Source organism: Emys orbicularis, chromosome 5 (genome assembly GCF_028017835.1).
Source record: "Emys orbicularis isolate rEmyOrb1 chromosome 5, rEmyOrb1.hap1, whole genome shotgun sequence".
NCBI lineage: Eukaryota > Metazoa > Chordata > Testudines > Emydidae > Emys > Emys orbicularis.
Genome location: NC_088687.1, coordinates 34,754,994 through 34,770,232, shown reverse-complemented (window position 1 = coordinate 34,770,232; position 15,239 = coordinate 34,754,994). Strand labels below are relative to the sequence as shown.

The 15,239-nt window shown below is 42.1% G+C and overlaps 1 protein-coding gene across 1 annotated transcript in view; it reads right to left on the bottom strand.

Moving 5' to 3' along the window:
• The window catches only part of CENPE (centromere protein E), an 82,777-nt gene extending 67,538 nt beyond the window's left edge, over positions 1 to 15,239 (bottom strand). The window contains exons 1-10 of the mRNA XM_065405362.1: positions 15,184 to 15,239; positions 13,692 to 13,786; positions 11,312 to 11,401; positions 11,113 to 11,231; positions 9,207 to 9,326; positions 3,927 to 4,008; positions 3,667 to 3,734; positions 3,510 to 3,578; positions 1,875 to 1,926; positions 173 to 260 (exon numbers count right to left, since the gene is read on the bottom strand). Of these exons, the coding sequence (XP_065261434.1) occupies positions 173 to 260; positions 1,875 to 1,926; positions 3,510 to 3,578; positions 3,667 to 3,734; positions 3,927 to 4,008; positions 9,207 to 9,326; positions 11,113 to 11,231; positions 11,312 to 11,401; positions 13,692 to 13,786; positions 15,184 to 15,239 (839 nt within the window). The remainder of the gene's footprint in view (positions 1 to 172; positions 261 to 1,874; positions 1,927 to 3,509; positions 3,579 to 3,666; positions 3,735 to 3,926; positions 4,009 to 9,206; positions 9,327 to 11,112; positions 11,232 to 11,311; positions 11,402 to 13,691; positions 13,787 to 15,183) is intronic.

Sequence of the window (15,239 nt, the reverse complement as noted above, 5' to 3'; positions counted from 1 at the left end):
TAACAACATCTTGTATGAAATGGCAGTTCTCTTCAAGTTATACATGTCTGATGTAAGGAAATAAGGACAAATCAACATTAAGAATGCGAATGGATTTCAAGGCTTGCTAACTAATCAACTGTGTAGAGAGTTACATCTACTCATTTCCAGAAGAGATACTATAAATGCTTACCCAGATGGGTCATCACAGAGTTTCTTGATTACTTGACCCAAGATGAACAGACTCCGGTTTATGTTACATCCTTCTTTGAGTCGAACACCTAGATATTACATAGAAACACTTTGCTTTTATTCACAAAAGTCCACTTTTATCCTATATAATAGTCAGAGTAACTATTCAGAGAAGGTTAAGCAGTCTTAGGTACCTAGGAATTGCTACAACAGATCAGACTAGTTGTCCATTTAGTTCAGTATTCTCTCTGACAGCAGTCAGTACTAGATGTTTTAGGAGTGTATATACACCCCCCCCCCCAATTAAACAACAAAAATACCCACAACAAGCAACCAACTAGCCTACCACACCCCACCCTACTGCCTGAGTGGACAATTAAGGAATGAGCTTCTCATAGGAGGAAACATTTCTTTGTGACCCTAGTAGTGGTTGGCTGATGCCCTTAAGGTTTGTATCCATGCTAAAATTTGAATCCTGCCTAATCAAACTGTGAATACTCTCATTATGCATAATCATTATGAGTGAGCTTTTGGTTGTAGTGATAAATCCCACAGGTTAGTTATATGTTACGTAAAAACAAAAGAAGTATTACATTTTAAATGGGTTTGCCTTTTAATTTCTTTGAATAACCCCTTGTTCTTGAATTGTGAGAGGGGCACTACTGTTTACCTTGTCTATACCATTCATTATTTTGTACGCCTTTATCACATCTCCACTCTAAATTAAATAAACCCAAAATATTTGCTCCTCTGAATCCTTCTATTTCTCTTACATTCAACTGGCCAGCTAGGATTGCACCCAACATTCCAGGGAAAGGAGTACTATTATGTTAGTTATAGCACTGTAACAATTATAATAGTCTTTATACCATTCTTAAGCTTTATAAAGATTTTAGTTTAATTGCAACTTCATAGTGAGCAGAATTTCACACTGAATAGTCTACAACGCGCTTAGCTTCTTTTTCCTGAATGGATCTATTTAAATTTAGAACCCAGCACTTCGTAGACAGATAATTTCTTCAATGGTATAATATCGCTCAATTGTTAGAATGTTAGCCAGCATCTAAATACTAGGGAGATGGGCACAAAAGCAAACTCCATTACAGATTTAGAACTAGTTATCTACTCAGGGGCGGTGAGTTATATAGGCTCGGGGTGCCCGGGCCCTACCGAATTCAGGGCCCAGTTCCACCAATGTTCGCGACCAGGTCTCTCCCCTGGAGCATCCCCGGACCCTGCCTGCCACCCCCCGCGCACCTCCGCTGGAGCGTCTCTGCCTACCCTGGGCAACAGGCAGCTGCCCCCTGCAATTCTGCGCTGCGCTCCCTCGCCGGCTGCTGCCCACTACAAGGGAGCGGTGCCAAACAGGCTGAGGTGGCTGCTGCACATGGCAAAAAACCCGCAAGGCCAGCGGCGGGCCGGCCCCCCGCTGGTCTTGCGGCCATCAACTCCCTCCTAGAGCCTGCACCCACTCTCCCAGAGTCTGCATCTCCAGCCCAGAGCCTGCACTTAGCACCCAAACTCCATCCCAGAACCCGCATCCAAACTTCCTCCCAGAGCCTATACCCCAAATCCCGTTCCGCACCCAAACTGTCTCCCAGAGGCTTAGGCAGGTTTGTGTGGGGGTGAGGGGGGAGTGAGAGGACTTGGATCCATTCTGGGCACCACCAAAAATTATAGAAACATGCCACCCCTGTACCTACCTTCTGATCCTGTTTGGCTAGCTCTTTCACTGCCTGCCAGATCTACCAAGTTCTGCAAATTCATTAAAGATTTCATGAGGCACAGTATGCAGGTAAGTCAGTTTAAAATGCTGTCAACGCAAATCTATGCTAAGAATTTCAATCCAAGTTCAGTTAAGCCTTTGACATTTCTATAGTAATATACTAACTACACAGTGAGGCCAGTATTTTTCTAAGTTGCATGGCGAAAATGGCTTTAAAATATCAATATAGACTCCATTACCAATATTGCGATCACTATTAGTAAACTTGCATTGCAATTGTTAAAGTATGTACTCTTCAATATACATATAAATTCCCATTAAACACAAGTTTGTCTCACAAGCAGTCGTCTCCCCCTCTTCACCCTGAATAACAGAAGTGCATAAACAATCTGCCAGGTCCTCAGCTTCCATTAATAAATAAGCATTACCATCATCCTCATCCTAATTGAGCCTACACCAACTGTTCTCCCCCCATCCAATCTAAGAGGTCAATGGAAAAAGTCAAGTACCAAAATACCAATATTTTTTCATAATCCCTTATACCTGTATGTGGTGCAACTGGTAGGTAACAGGGATTATGAGCTTGCAGTATCATTTGATGGTGATTTGGTTGATGCCTAGCAACCAGCCATCACCTTTATAGGCCTCCGCTTTCAGGAGAGAGCTCAAAAACTGAGGATATACTTGACCGAACTCCAAAGAGTACAACCCAGCCACCAATAATCATCACGTATCAAAGGCTGCTGACAGACCCAGTGCTTTGAAAGAAGATAGCCCACTACTGATAAGATTAGTCTGATCAAGATGCAAATAGTCAAAGAAGTTTGATACTGGAGAAATTAGAAATGACTAGTGACTACCTCCCTGTTAACCAGTTCACCAGAAAGTAGAGAGTAGGCAGTAGTTTGTCAAGATGTCAGAGAGGATTTAAATAGGAATTGCGCACAGAATCTAGTTCCCAGAGTCCCAAATACAGACCTATAGACCAAACATTCATTCCCCCCTTTGAATCCCTGCCATACTGCTAATATCAATCCATCAAACCAAGAGGAAAAGAGATCACAGCCAGCAGCTACTGAATCTGTCAGCAAGAGTGGCTGCAAGCCACCATTATGTTCCTCTAGTCCTGAGGCCACCTGGCTCCTGAAAGCTGCTCTATCTTGCACCAACTGACAGAGGTTCTTATGAAGAATTATGGCAACTGTGGTGTTCAACCAGATTTCCCCTTTTTCCCCATGTCATACCTCTTTCTGTCCCTGCAGCCAGAAGGGGTTATGTAGGAGTTCTAAGCCCCTTAGGGGTTTTTCCCTCCCCCTAAGGAAATCCCAAGCAGTGGGTAAACTACCTTCGGGGACACTTTGCATCACAGCCTCTGCACAATATCTAGTAGACTTTTACATATATATTGTTATATAGTCTTAAAACAGTTCAATATTTCTCCTTCACACAAGTTTTTCCATTCAGAGCGTTTCATTCTCAATATGTTGGGAGAGAATCTCTGATTTTAGGATTTCATTTTAGTGGTGTCCAATATTTTAGCTCTTTTTAAAATTGTAATTTTCCACATTAATGCCTACCTAGTACCGGACAACCTTTTTCAAACATAACTTACCAGATGAGATACCATTACTGCTCCATCACAGTTCGTGTTGGCAGGGTCATTTTCCCTACTTTCTATAATCTAAAAGAAGAAAGCCTCATAAGATTATTGCACATCTTTTCAGTTAATAAATAACAAAAAAAAAAAAAATTACTATACAGACACCTACCATTCTGAAAATGGTGTGAGAACGGCTGCTGTGTTCATTCATTTTTGTTTCTCCATAGTGTCGTTTTTCTGTCAAAATAAAGTATTTGTTATCCAAAATCCCATATGCGTCAGACAATATTAAGATTGTAAGCAAAGGTAGTCTAACTGAGAAACTAAAATAATAGCTTTTATGAGATTCTAGTTTTAGCCATATATTAAATTTAGGAGTAGTCATGTGTTTTAAAATTGCATCAACAATGGAGAGGCTAATCATCCTACTTTCTCCTTTCCTGAGCCATTCCATGACTTGCTCTGGATTAACAACCACCTCTTCGATCAGATCTTCCACGTAGATGTTTCTCTGCAAGAGAAACAGAATTAAAGACAAATTTCACCCAACTCTAAAATAAATGAGAAATAGATGTGTGTACTGTATTATGCACTGGTTTCAGTTGAATTTATTAATGAAAGCCACACAGCAGTCTGAAGAAAGACAAATTTGTCTTCCAAACACACAGGGAATAAAGTCAGAACACTGCCAGTGCAAATTTTTATGCTGATATATTTCAACTGTAATTTTAAGGAGACACTGTCAAACATTTGAGATCCAAAAATATGATTTATTTTAAAATGTATTTGATTTGTCAGGGAAAGGTCCTCTGGATTTTAGATCTTTCAAGGGAATGTGTACTTTTTAGAGGTTTGAGAAATAAAAATTTCAAAGGCACTATTCATGAAGGATCTACATTTTGTGCCCCACACAGATTAGCAGACCACTCCCATTCCACCAGCTTTGCTAAAGCAGTTAATGTAACAAATGGTACTCATTAACAAGGAGAATGAGCAAAACTTTAGCATAGTGAAATTGAAGACAGCAACAGGATGTCTACATTAATGCTAATACTGCTCACGCAGTATTAGCCACAACTCTAATTTGATAGTTATGCAATGTATATGTAAAACTGGTGGATGGTGTATCCCTTTTGAATGTATTATGATAGTGAAGTGTGTTAAAGCAACTCTGAGGAAATTATGTAGGTTTTTTGTGCTGAATGCAGATGCATTTTTGCAACCTTAACAATATATTAAGGTGTGAAGTTAGTCAGATTTTGTAGAAGTGTTTTAGACACTCAAAGCCCCCTCCCCCTCAAAAAAGCTCCCACACTGCTCAAGATTATATGTTTTGTTTAAGAGACTACATAGCATTCCGCTGCTTAGGAAAAGAGAAAATAACAAGACTGATTACAGCTTTGCAGTAGTTCTAGGCACAACATGAAGCTTGCTTACTTCTAACTTGCCCTCTTCAAAAGGGATTTTGTATATTCATACTCATGGGCTGTGCCAGCAAGTGCAGCTCAGATGGTGGAACCTTCTTCTAGCAGTACCAGTTACCGCATTCACATACCTATCCTACTTTTCCCTCAGCCTTCCAAGGGCAAATATCAAAGGGGGCATGGCCCTACATGCCATCTCAGTTCCTTCCACCACCTCTTCAAAATCATGAGCTCAAAAGAACCCGAGGAAAAGGAGAAGGTAGGTGAGGCATGTGAATAGGCAGAATCCATCTTGGACTCTGCTATAAGTAAGTAACTTTAATTTCTTCTTTCAGAGTCTTCTGCATATTCCCCACTCACGGGTCAGATTGGCAAGCAATACTTCATCAGCTGAGGGTAGAACTCAGGGTCCTACTTGAATAAGGGTTGAAGTACTGCCCTATCAAACGGCATTTGTTCTGGACCCAAGATTCTAAAGCATTGTGTTTTGTAAGTATATATACAGAGCTCAAAGTGGCAGTCTAACAGGTTGCTGTGAATGGAACATGTTTAAAGCATGCAATGGAGATAGACATAGTAGAATATGACTTAATCATAGCAAGGACCAAAATGACATCTAGTTTATAACTTTCTTCTATACATTGTCTGCCTATCACTTCACAACCATTACCTTAGTGGATTAAACAATCATAAAGGTGATCCTAAAAAAAGAAGATGGGAGACCTGTGAAATTCCTTAGCCCTGTTTAGATAGTACACTAGGGTCCTCTTAGGGCTTCTCTGTAGGGAGCCTTAGCGTGCAGCCAGGAGGTGCTTAAATCTACAACACTCTAGCCTGCTGTACACTAACTAGCCATAAAGACCCTGCTCTGTACACTACAAGTTCTATAGTGTGCTTTGACATACCGCTGTTACAGCACAGCAAAGCACGCCATATGACTTTTAGTGTACAGGAGCAGGGTCTTCATGGCCAGTTAGCGTGCAGCAGGCTAGAGTGCTGTCGATTTAGGCACCAGCTCGCCATAGACAGTCTCTGTGTAAGCAAACCCTTCGTGTTGAGAGCGTGTAACTTTCATTCACCCTTATTGATGGGTGGTCGAGGGAAAATAATGCACAATTTTATAGTTTGCTTAAGGTGGGAAAAAAAAAAAAAAAAAAAAACCACCACACAACACACCACCTACTACTACTACTTTGGGTAAGACTCTAGGGTTAGGGTGAAAAACTCCACTTTGTCTTTGTGAAATACACTGAACGCAAATCTGCCATTAGGGCACGTGACTCATTCCTCTGGTTGATGTTATAGCAATTAAGAAAGCAGTTTTAATTAGGGCCGTCAAGCAACTAAAAAAACAAATCGCGCTTAATCGCGCTGTTAAGTAATAATAGAATACCATTTATTTAAATATTTGTGGATGTTTTCTACATTTTCAAATATATTGATTTCAATTACAACACAGAATATAAAGTGTACAGTGCTCACTTCATATTTATTTTTTATTACAAATATTTGCACTGTAAAAAACAAAAGAAATAGTATTTCAATTTACCTAATACAAGTACTGTAGCGCAATCTCTTTGTCAGGAAAATTAAACTTAGTTGGAGAATTACGTACAAAAAAAATAACTGCACTCAAAAATAAAATATAAAAACTTTAGGGCCTACAAGTCCCATTTCTTGCTCAGCCAACCACTCAGACAAACAAGTTTGTTTACATTTGCAGGAGATAATGCTGCCTCTTTGTTTACAATGTCACCTGAAAGTGAGAACAGGTGTTCACATGGCACTGTTGTAGCCTGCGTTGTAAGATATTTACATGCCAGGTGTGCTAAAAATTGATATATCCCTTCATGCTTCGACTACCATTCCAGAGGACATGCGTCCAGGCTGATGATGGGTTCTACTCGATAACAATCCAAAGCAGTTTGGACAGACACAGAGTCATATTCATCATCATGAGTCAGATGCCACCAGCAGAAGGTTGATTTTCTCTTTTGGTGGTTCGGGTTCTGTAGTTTCCACATCGGAGTTGCTCTTTTAAGATTCTTAAACCTTGGGTCATGTGCTGTTGCTATCTTTAGAAATCTCACATTGGTATCTTTGCATTTTGTCAAATCTGCAGTGAAAGTATTCTTAAAATGAACAATGTGTGCTAGGTCATCATCCAAGACTGCTGTAACATGAAATATATGGCAGAATGTGGGTAAAACACAGAGCAGGAGACATTGAACTTGGGGGGTGGGGGGGGGGAGAGGGGGAAAAAATTTGTCACAAATGTATTTAATGCATTATTTTATTAATGCGCATCATAAGTATGGAAGCATGTCCTAGCATATGAATGTTTAGCATATCTGGCACATAAATACCTTACAATGCTGGCTACAAAAGTGCCATGGGAACACCTGTTCTCACTTTCAGGTGACATTGTAAATAAGAAGCGGGCAGCATTATCTCCCGTGAGATAAGTTATTTGTCTTAGCGGGTGGCTGAACAATAAGTAGGACTGAGTGGACTTGTAGGCTCTAAAGTTTTACACTATTTTGTTTTTGAGTGCAGTTATGTAACAACAACAAAAATCTGCATTTGTAAGTTACACTTTCACAATAAAGAGATTTCAATTCACCTCATAAGTACTGTAGTGCAAAATACTTTGTGTATCATTTTTAAAGTGCAAATATTTGTAATAAATATAAAGTGAGCACTGTACACTTTGTATTCTGTGTTGTAATTGAAGTCAATATATTTTTGGATGTTTTTCTACATTTTCAAATATTTAAATTTCAATTGTTATTCTATTATTGTTTAACAGTGTGATTAAAACTGCAATTAATTGACAGCCTTAATTTTAATAGATAAATGGAATAGTAAACAGTCAGCCATAGGTTCAAATGGAGGCTTCATGAGCTAAATTAGAACTGAATTCCATCTATTATCTAGTGCTGTTGAACCTGATGGTGCATAAGGAGGTCTCTATACAAAAATGAGAGAGCTCATCCAAGCTTTTCTACTTCTTGGGAGTAGAGAAGGGTAATTTGCAGCAGCTTTCCTCTTTAGCTAGAGAGAATCATTGTTCCTGTACGTGACCTGACTGCAAAAATCTGCACAGCAAACTTCCGCTATCAGGGTAATGATGCCGGGGGAAAAGAAACAAACACAAAACCCCCCAAACAACTGTAGCCACACCCAGTGCCCCCCCCCCCCCACTGATCCACAACCAGCTGCACCTGGACCCTCACCCCCATCAACTCCTACTCCCCCCAGCACCCAACCCCCACCCACTGAGTCCTCCTCCAGCCTCCCTCCCTCCCCCCACCTGAGACCCAACCACTTTCACCTGGATCCCCCGAAGAGTCCCATTGCCACCCGCACCCAGATCGCTCCGCACAGAAACCTCTCATCCCACACCTGGATCCCCCCCACATTAAGTCCCTCCACACTTGGATCCTGCCCACCCACACCTGGTGCAGAGGGACAGGGCCCCGGGGCAGGCCCAGCCCTCGCAGTGTGTCAGGATCAGGTGCATCCTCACTGCCGAGTCTCTGTACCAGGGGAATGGGGGCTTCAGGGTGCTCTCCAACCTCAATGAAGCCAGTGGCCTGTGCTCCCCATTGCCATGCTGGAGCCACATTTATTTACTGACAAATAACATTTGCAGAATTTTAAAATATAGTGTGCAGAATTTAATTTTTTGGTGCAGAATTCCCTCAGGAGTATTTAAAACCAGGTCTCTTCACCTTTGGATTGGCCATTAAACTGGAAGCCAGAATGAAGACTAACTTCAAGTATCTCTTAAAAAGGCACTAAGATTATTTAGAGGGTTCCAGATCCAGAGAGGTTCACATGTATCTGCTGCTACAGTTGGAAGGAACTGAGGCAGCAGATGATGTCACACCTCCCTTAACACTCACACATAAAATGTTCAGGAAGGCTCAGGGGTGGAGTATAAGTGGCCTGTGAGCGCTCTAACAGGCATTGTTAGAAGATTCCACCATCTGAGTTGCACTGTAGCCAGTGCAACCCAAATGAGAATATCCACAGGAACCTCAAAGAACCATCCCTCTGCTAGGGCACCTAAATCCAGCCCTGCAGCATCCTTCTAGTCTAATCTAGCTCAGTCAAGATTACACGACTACACAATCTGGCAGACATTCAGCCATGGACTCCATTTAGATCAGCATCTCATGATTTGAATCCATGCCCACAGAGGTGGTTTGTTGCATCAATTTGTAAACAAATTCAACAGTAAGACCAAATAAAGTATCTTATGTCACCTTGATTTACTTACATTAACATCCTCTCGAATTCCTAGAGGTTTGTTTTTCCTGCTGTCGCAGAGTAAGTCTGTTATGGTTTCATTGTATATTTCCATATAGGAAACTCTCAACAGAAACTCCCTATCTGGATTCTAAAGATTAAAGAGAAGTGTCATCAGATCAGAAGTTGGAGGGGAGAACAAAAAAGTGCTTTAATGAAAGGATGCTCAGCTTTTTCCATCGTCTTGGACTACATCTTTAAATAGCTTGACTTTTCCTTTCCTCTTTGCAAATGCACACCATCTCCCTTCTGGTACATAGTCCCATAATTACTTGCAAGGAAAAGTAGTTAGAGAAATTTGTGTAGTTTTACCTATCTTTAATGCAATGGGTATTTCACCCCTTTTTGAAAAAAAGATCTGGTACTCTATTTTTGCCCTTCATTATCTGTAAGATGGGAATAATGATACTAGCCTTCTTTGTAAAGTGCTTTGAGACCTACTGAGGAAAAACACTATTTAAGAGCTGGGTATTAGTTCTCCCCTCTGTACATGTTTCCCTGCTGCTAGACTACCTTCTCCTGCTCTTTCTTCTAAACCTAATCCCCTGTTGAGTGGCTCTCTTCTCCACATCTACTTCCCTGTTATTTGGTTGCCTTCTCTCCAGCCATCTTGTCCTCTTCTTCCTCTGTTTGACCGAATGTACTTTCCAGCAGCCATCTTCCCTTTTCCCTGCTCCCGCCCAGACATTCATCTCCAGCTGATGGCTAACAGATTAAGTCCCACTGGTGCCTCTGGTACCCATGATCAGTTTTATCTTTTCTAAGGCTCTTTGCAATGAGAGAGGAAGTAGCATCCTGTACCATGTAACCTACTAGCTTTTCAGACCACAAGCAAGCATCATGTTTTGGGAACTAGTTTTTTAGTTTATATCTTCCTCTGACTTCTCATAACATGGGTGCTCTTATGCTGTCAAATTCATAGACTAAACCATTATTTATTAATGACCCCTCCCACAATCCATAAATGGCACTGGGAATATCTTGCATTACACTGAGGCCCAATCCATACAGCTTGTTGTGCCCAGGCCCCACTGACTTCAATGGGGCTCCACACAGGTGCAGTTGTCGGCCTGCAGGCTATAGGTCTGGATGCACATGCCTATGAAGCAAACAGTACTGCTTCTTGAGTACAAGGGGGGCTGCCAGTGTTGCACATCTGAGTTACTGATAACCATGGCCATCCCCCATTAGCTTGAGGGCATGAAACACACATGGCACTTTTAAGCGGTGTGGTAAGTTTTTTTTTCTTGGCATGCTTTTCCAATGCAAGCCCACCCTAAGGTATTCTAATTGCTGTTGCACTGCACAGGAAGTACGCCTCCAGCTTTCACTATTTAGTCATTGCACCTCCTCACAAACCCTCTCTCCAGCACACTTGTGGCCTGTATTCTGCAAGTCAGACCAGACGACACTAATGCCTTCAAATCTATGAGTCTCTGAACTTCTTATGCAAAGCTCTGTAGTTTGTGATTCCGCTAAGTATTTCTTCCACTGTTCATTTTTCATCTTTTAGAAAAAAAAAAAAGATCTTTAGAGAGGTGTGTTTAGAGTGTACTAATCCAATGCATATGAGACCCAGTCTTCGTAACGACCAGATACTGAACTTGATATTTTATCTAAAGTTTTAATCAAGGTTCAATGGGAAATAGATATTGAAATAGAGAGCTGGCTTGGGGATCTGCATGGATCGCATCCCTGCTACTAGTGCCAGGGGAGGGCTTTCCCAAATTTCATGCAAGGATATGTATCACAGCAAAGTACTGCCACACATGCCATCACATGTAATTTGTTTCCGTTTGAAGTCCCCTGTTACCAAGGCCCCTTCCTAATATTTTTGTATAGGATCCAAGTGACAATAATTTAGCTGTATTACTTACTGCACAAATAATTTTGAAGACATCCTGAACTGCTTTAGGTATAATGCCCATAGACTTGTCACTCCCCATCATTGTATACGTTTTTCCTGAGGCAGTCTGCCCATAGGCAAAAACAGTGCCTAAAAAGAGGAACAAATGTTAACTGACCACTACCCAAAACATTCTACAAATATAAGTGTAAAAACAATATGAAACTTACCATTATATCCTTGGACAGCAGACTTTATAATTGGAACAGCTACACCTTCATATACTTGTTGGGTGCTGTCATTCGAATGAAAGACGCAATCTTAAAAAGAAATTTATTTTTAAAAGCTGCACAATGAGTTGATAAAAATGAACTTCCCTCACACTCAATTTTGGCAGCTTTTCATCCAATAGGACTGAGACCTTGATGCCCCAAAACCAACTCTTTTGCAGGATGCCAAAATATTTTATGCAAGATTAACTGATTGCCTAAAACCAAACTGAAGCAAAAGAGAATATAACAACGTAATAGGTAAAGTGCAGGAAACTTGGATATAGAGTTGAAAATATGCTATAAACAGTTAAATAGTATAACCATGATAATTACTAGGTTATCTATGGGAGGTACCTCCCATAAGGTTTTATGGGACTATGGCATAACTGGAATATGTTTTGTGCTGCCTGTGCCATGTAACAGATCTCTGTAAAGGTTATGGTCTACTATATCTATTCATCCTATTTGTACACATATATCATTTTGTACTTGAGGTTAAGAATATTGTCTGTATGACTTGCTTGATTTCTAAGTAAGCTTTGTGAGGCATTTGGTCAGCTTCTTTAGGAAGGAATTCGCAAGGTTAAGTACCTGATCAGGAAGCACTTGGGGAACAATGCATCTTGGAATGCTCCAATCCACATAAGAAGTCTTCCTGGAGACATACAAGATACCATGTGGACAATGGCTTCTGCCTGTAAAGACTGAGTCATGCATGGACATGTGACTTGCCCAGGTGACTCCAGAACTCCATCTGGGAGCTGGATTTGCATAGGAGTGAGGAGGGGGGTCTCCACCCACAAGAGAAAGTCTATTTAAACCCAAGAGAGACCCCTCCATTTTGTCTTCAGCTGGCTAAAGAAGGAGCCTCTCTACCCCCTGGGATACTTGAAGGAAACTGGAACAAAGGACAGTAACTACAGGGGGTGTGAGTGATTGCTGGACCCAGGCTAAAAGGAGATTAGTCTGTAAAAGGGAGTATTCTGGAACTGGTGAGGATCTTATCTGTATTTAGTTTGATTGGACATAGATTTGTGCATTTTATTTTATTTTGCTTTGTGACTTACTTTGTTCTGTCTGTTACTGCTTGGAACCACTTAAATCCTACTTTCTGTATTTAATAAAAAATCACTTTTTACTTATTAAATTAACTCAGAGTATGTATTAATACCTGGGGGAAGCAAACAACTATGCATATCTCTATCAGTGTTATAGAGGGCGAACAATTTATGACTTTACCCTACATAAGCTTTATATAGGGTAAAATGGATTTATTTGGGTTTAGACCCCATTGAGAGTTGGGCATCTGAGTGCTAAAGACAAGCACACTTCTGTGAGATGTTTTCAGGTAAACCTGCAGCTTTGGGGCGAGTAATTCAGACCCTGGGTCTTTGTTGGAGCAGACTGGAGTGTCTGGCTCAGCAAGACAGGGTGCTGGAGTCCTGAGCTGGCAGGGAAAACAGGGATAGAAGTAGTCTTGGCACATCAGGTGGCAGCTCTCAGGGAGGTTTCTGTGATTCAACCCTGAACAATCTACTGTGATCTGAAGCAGCTTTGGGGCGAGTAATTCAGACCCTGGGTCTTTGTTGGAGCAGACTGGAGTGTCTGGCTCAGCAAGACAGGGTGCTGGAGTCCTGAGCTGGCAGGGAAAACAGGGATAGAAGTAGTCTTGGCACATCAGGTGGCAGCTCTCAGGGAGGTTTCTGTGATTCAACCCTGAACAATCTACTGTGATCTGAAGCAAGCAAGGAAGGAAGGGAAGTCATTTAAGTCAGACTTAAAGATCTGATACAGCTCTTGATTATGCCAGACTTCCTTGGGCAAATCTTAGGGCACAGCCACACCACCTCCCTGAATGACATTAGCTAAGCTGACAGAAGCACTCTTGTCAGTATAGCCGCATCAACAGGAACAGCTATGTCAGCTCTAAGGGGTGTGATTCCTCCCCACACACATTGCTAGCAGACACAGATATGCTGGCAAGACTCTATAGAGTAGACCAGACATTACTCTAGCCCATGCCACAGTTCTCCATCTCTAACATGGCAATTATACTTCCCAACACAGGGGTTTTACTATTCTCATAGAACAGAGCATCGTCAAGTCACATCATAATGAACAGTAAATACAACACATGAGAGTCACTGGCCTGCAAACTTCCTCTATGGTTTGCGGTCTTCAAGCAACCTTGAGAAGTATGCTATACTGCACATCCTGTCCAGTCAGTCACAGGGGTGTTGAGGACAAAATTAAATTAAGGATTGTGAGGAGCTCAGATACTACAGTTGATGAGGGCCATATATGCGCCTAAATAGATAGATGTTCCTTAAGGTCTTACCATAGTTAAAAGTTCTTGTACCATCCACTTGTAAAATTGTACAATTTTCACTTTTCCAATGAAGCTGTACTTTATCTCCAGATGTTTCATTTTCTCTAAAAAGGAACAAGAGATGTTTTATTAATCTTATTAGAGATCAGAACAGAAATAATGTTAACTTCATTTTGTACATATATATATTTTTCTCTTGTAAAGAAGAAATTCCCTTAGTGCTAGATAAGTAATATTCAGCTTAACTGAACAGATTTTCACCAATAGAAGATTAGAGGCATAAATCATTGCCACCTACCTACTTCAGCCAGTCAAGAACACACAAGTTCCACATTTGACTCATTGTGCATCTATGAGCCTGTTTGCCAGCACCCAAGCTTATACCATGAATAAGTTGCTGCAATTCAGACTCTTCTCTCAATAAATGAAACAAAAGACCAAACTCAGAGGTGAAGCAAAGTGAAGTTTATCCAATCAGTCCACTAGCCAAAAATAGTTCTAACCACTTAAGGAATAAGACAGCCATGCTCTGTAATTCACCATATCAACTTTCTATTTCATACCTTTGTTAGAAGTTTTATTATGCCTGCCATACTTTGGGTCTCATCTTCTTTATTCTACTTTGCCCTCTTTTCATCTCTTCTTCCTGCTTTGCGGTCAGTGTCTGCTTCCTCATTTTCTCCTCTCCCTACCGACCCGGACATCCTTTTCCAGCTTTATGGCACATTGCTTTCTTTGCCTCTTTACCTAGGTTTTGTCTCTCCCACTTCTCATCCAAGCATCATAGTGAGTCTCCAAATCCTGCCTTATCTCATCATTTTCTTCCCCCAACACATAAGAGGCACCAGATCTATTCACACCTCCTTTTTACAGAAGGCTTGAAGAGTATACCAGACTCTCAGTGAGCGAAACTAAAATGAGGGCTCCCTATTATCTGGGGCAATGCCCAAGTGAGGCGCCAATTAAACCAGCAGGTAAACTGCTAGGAAAGGTCTGGCTCGTAGCAGCTCAGCTGACAAGTCTTCACCCCTTCTAGTTGCAAAAGCTACTCTTCAAAACGTGAGCCAGAGGTCAGCAAAGTGGCAACGGCCTGAATCTGCCGAGAGGCCCGAACAACAGACCCCGTCCCCAGCTGTAACTACCCCCGCCCCCCTTCGTTTACGGGAGCTTTTGCTCAATGCCACAGCGCTAACACCGGCTCTGCCACGGCACTGAGCTCTTGACACGGGCGCACAACCCCCCTGCCCGGGGCGTACGCGGCCCGCAGGGCCCGATCCTCACCGGCTCCCTGGCCCTGCTGAGCGCAGCTTCTCCGCCGCTGCGGGCGAGCGGAGGCTGGGAGGGCCCCGCCGGGGGCAGTTCTGGGCAGGGCCGGACACCCCTTCCCGGGGGATCGAAGGGTCCCCAGAGGGGCGGACGCCGGGCAGCTGCAGAGCGGGGCAAGGCGGGGTCGCGGGGCAGGACTGAGCCCGGGGAAAGGGCTCCGGGTCCCCGCAGTCACCTGGCGATGAGCGGCCGCATCCGCACGCAGACAGTCACGGCTCCCTCCTCCGCCAT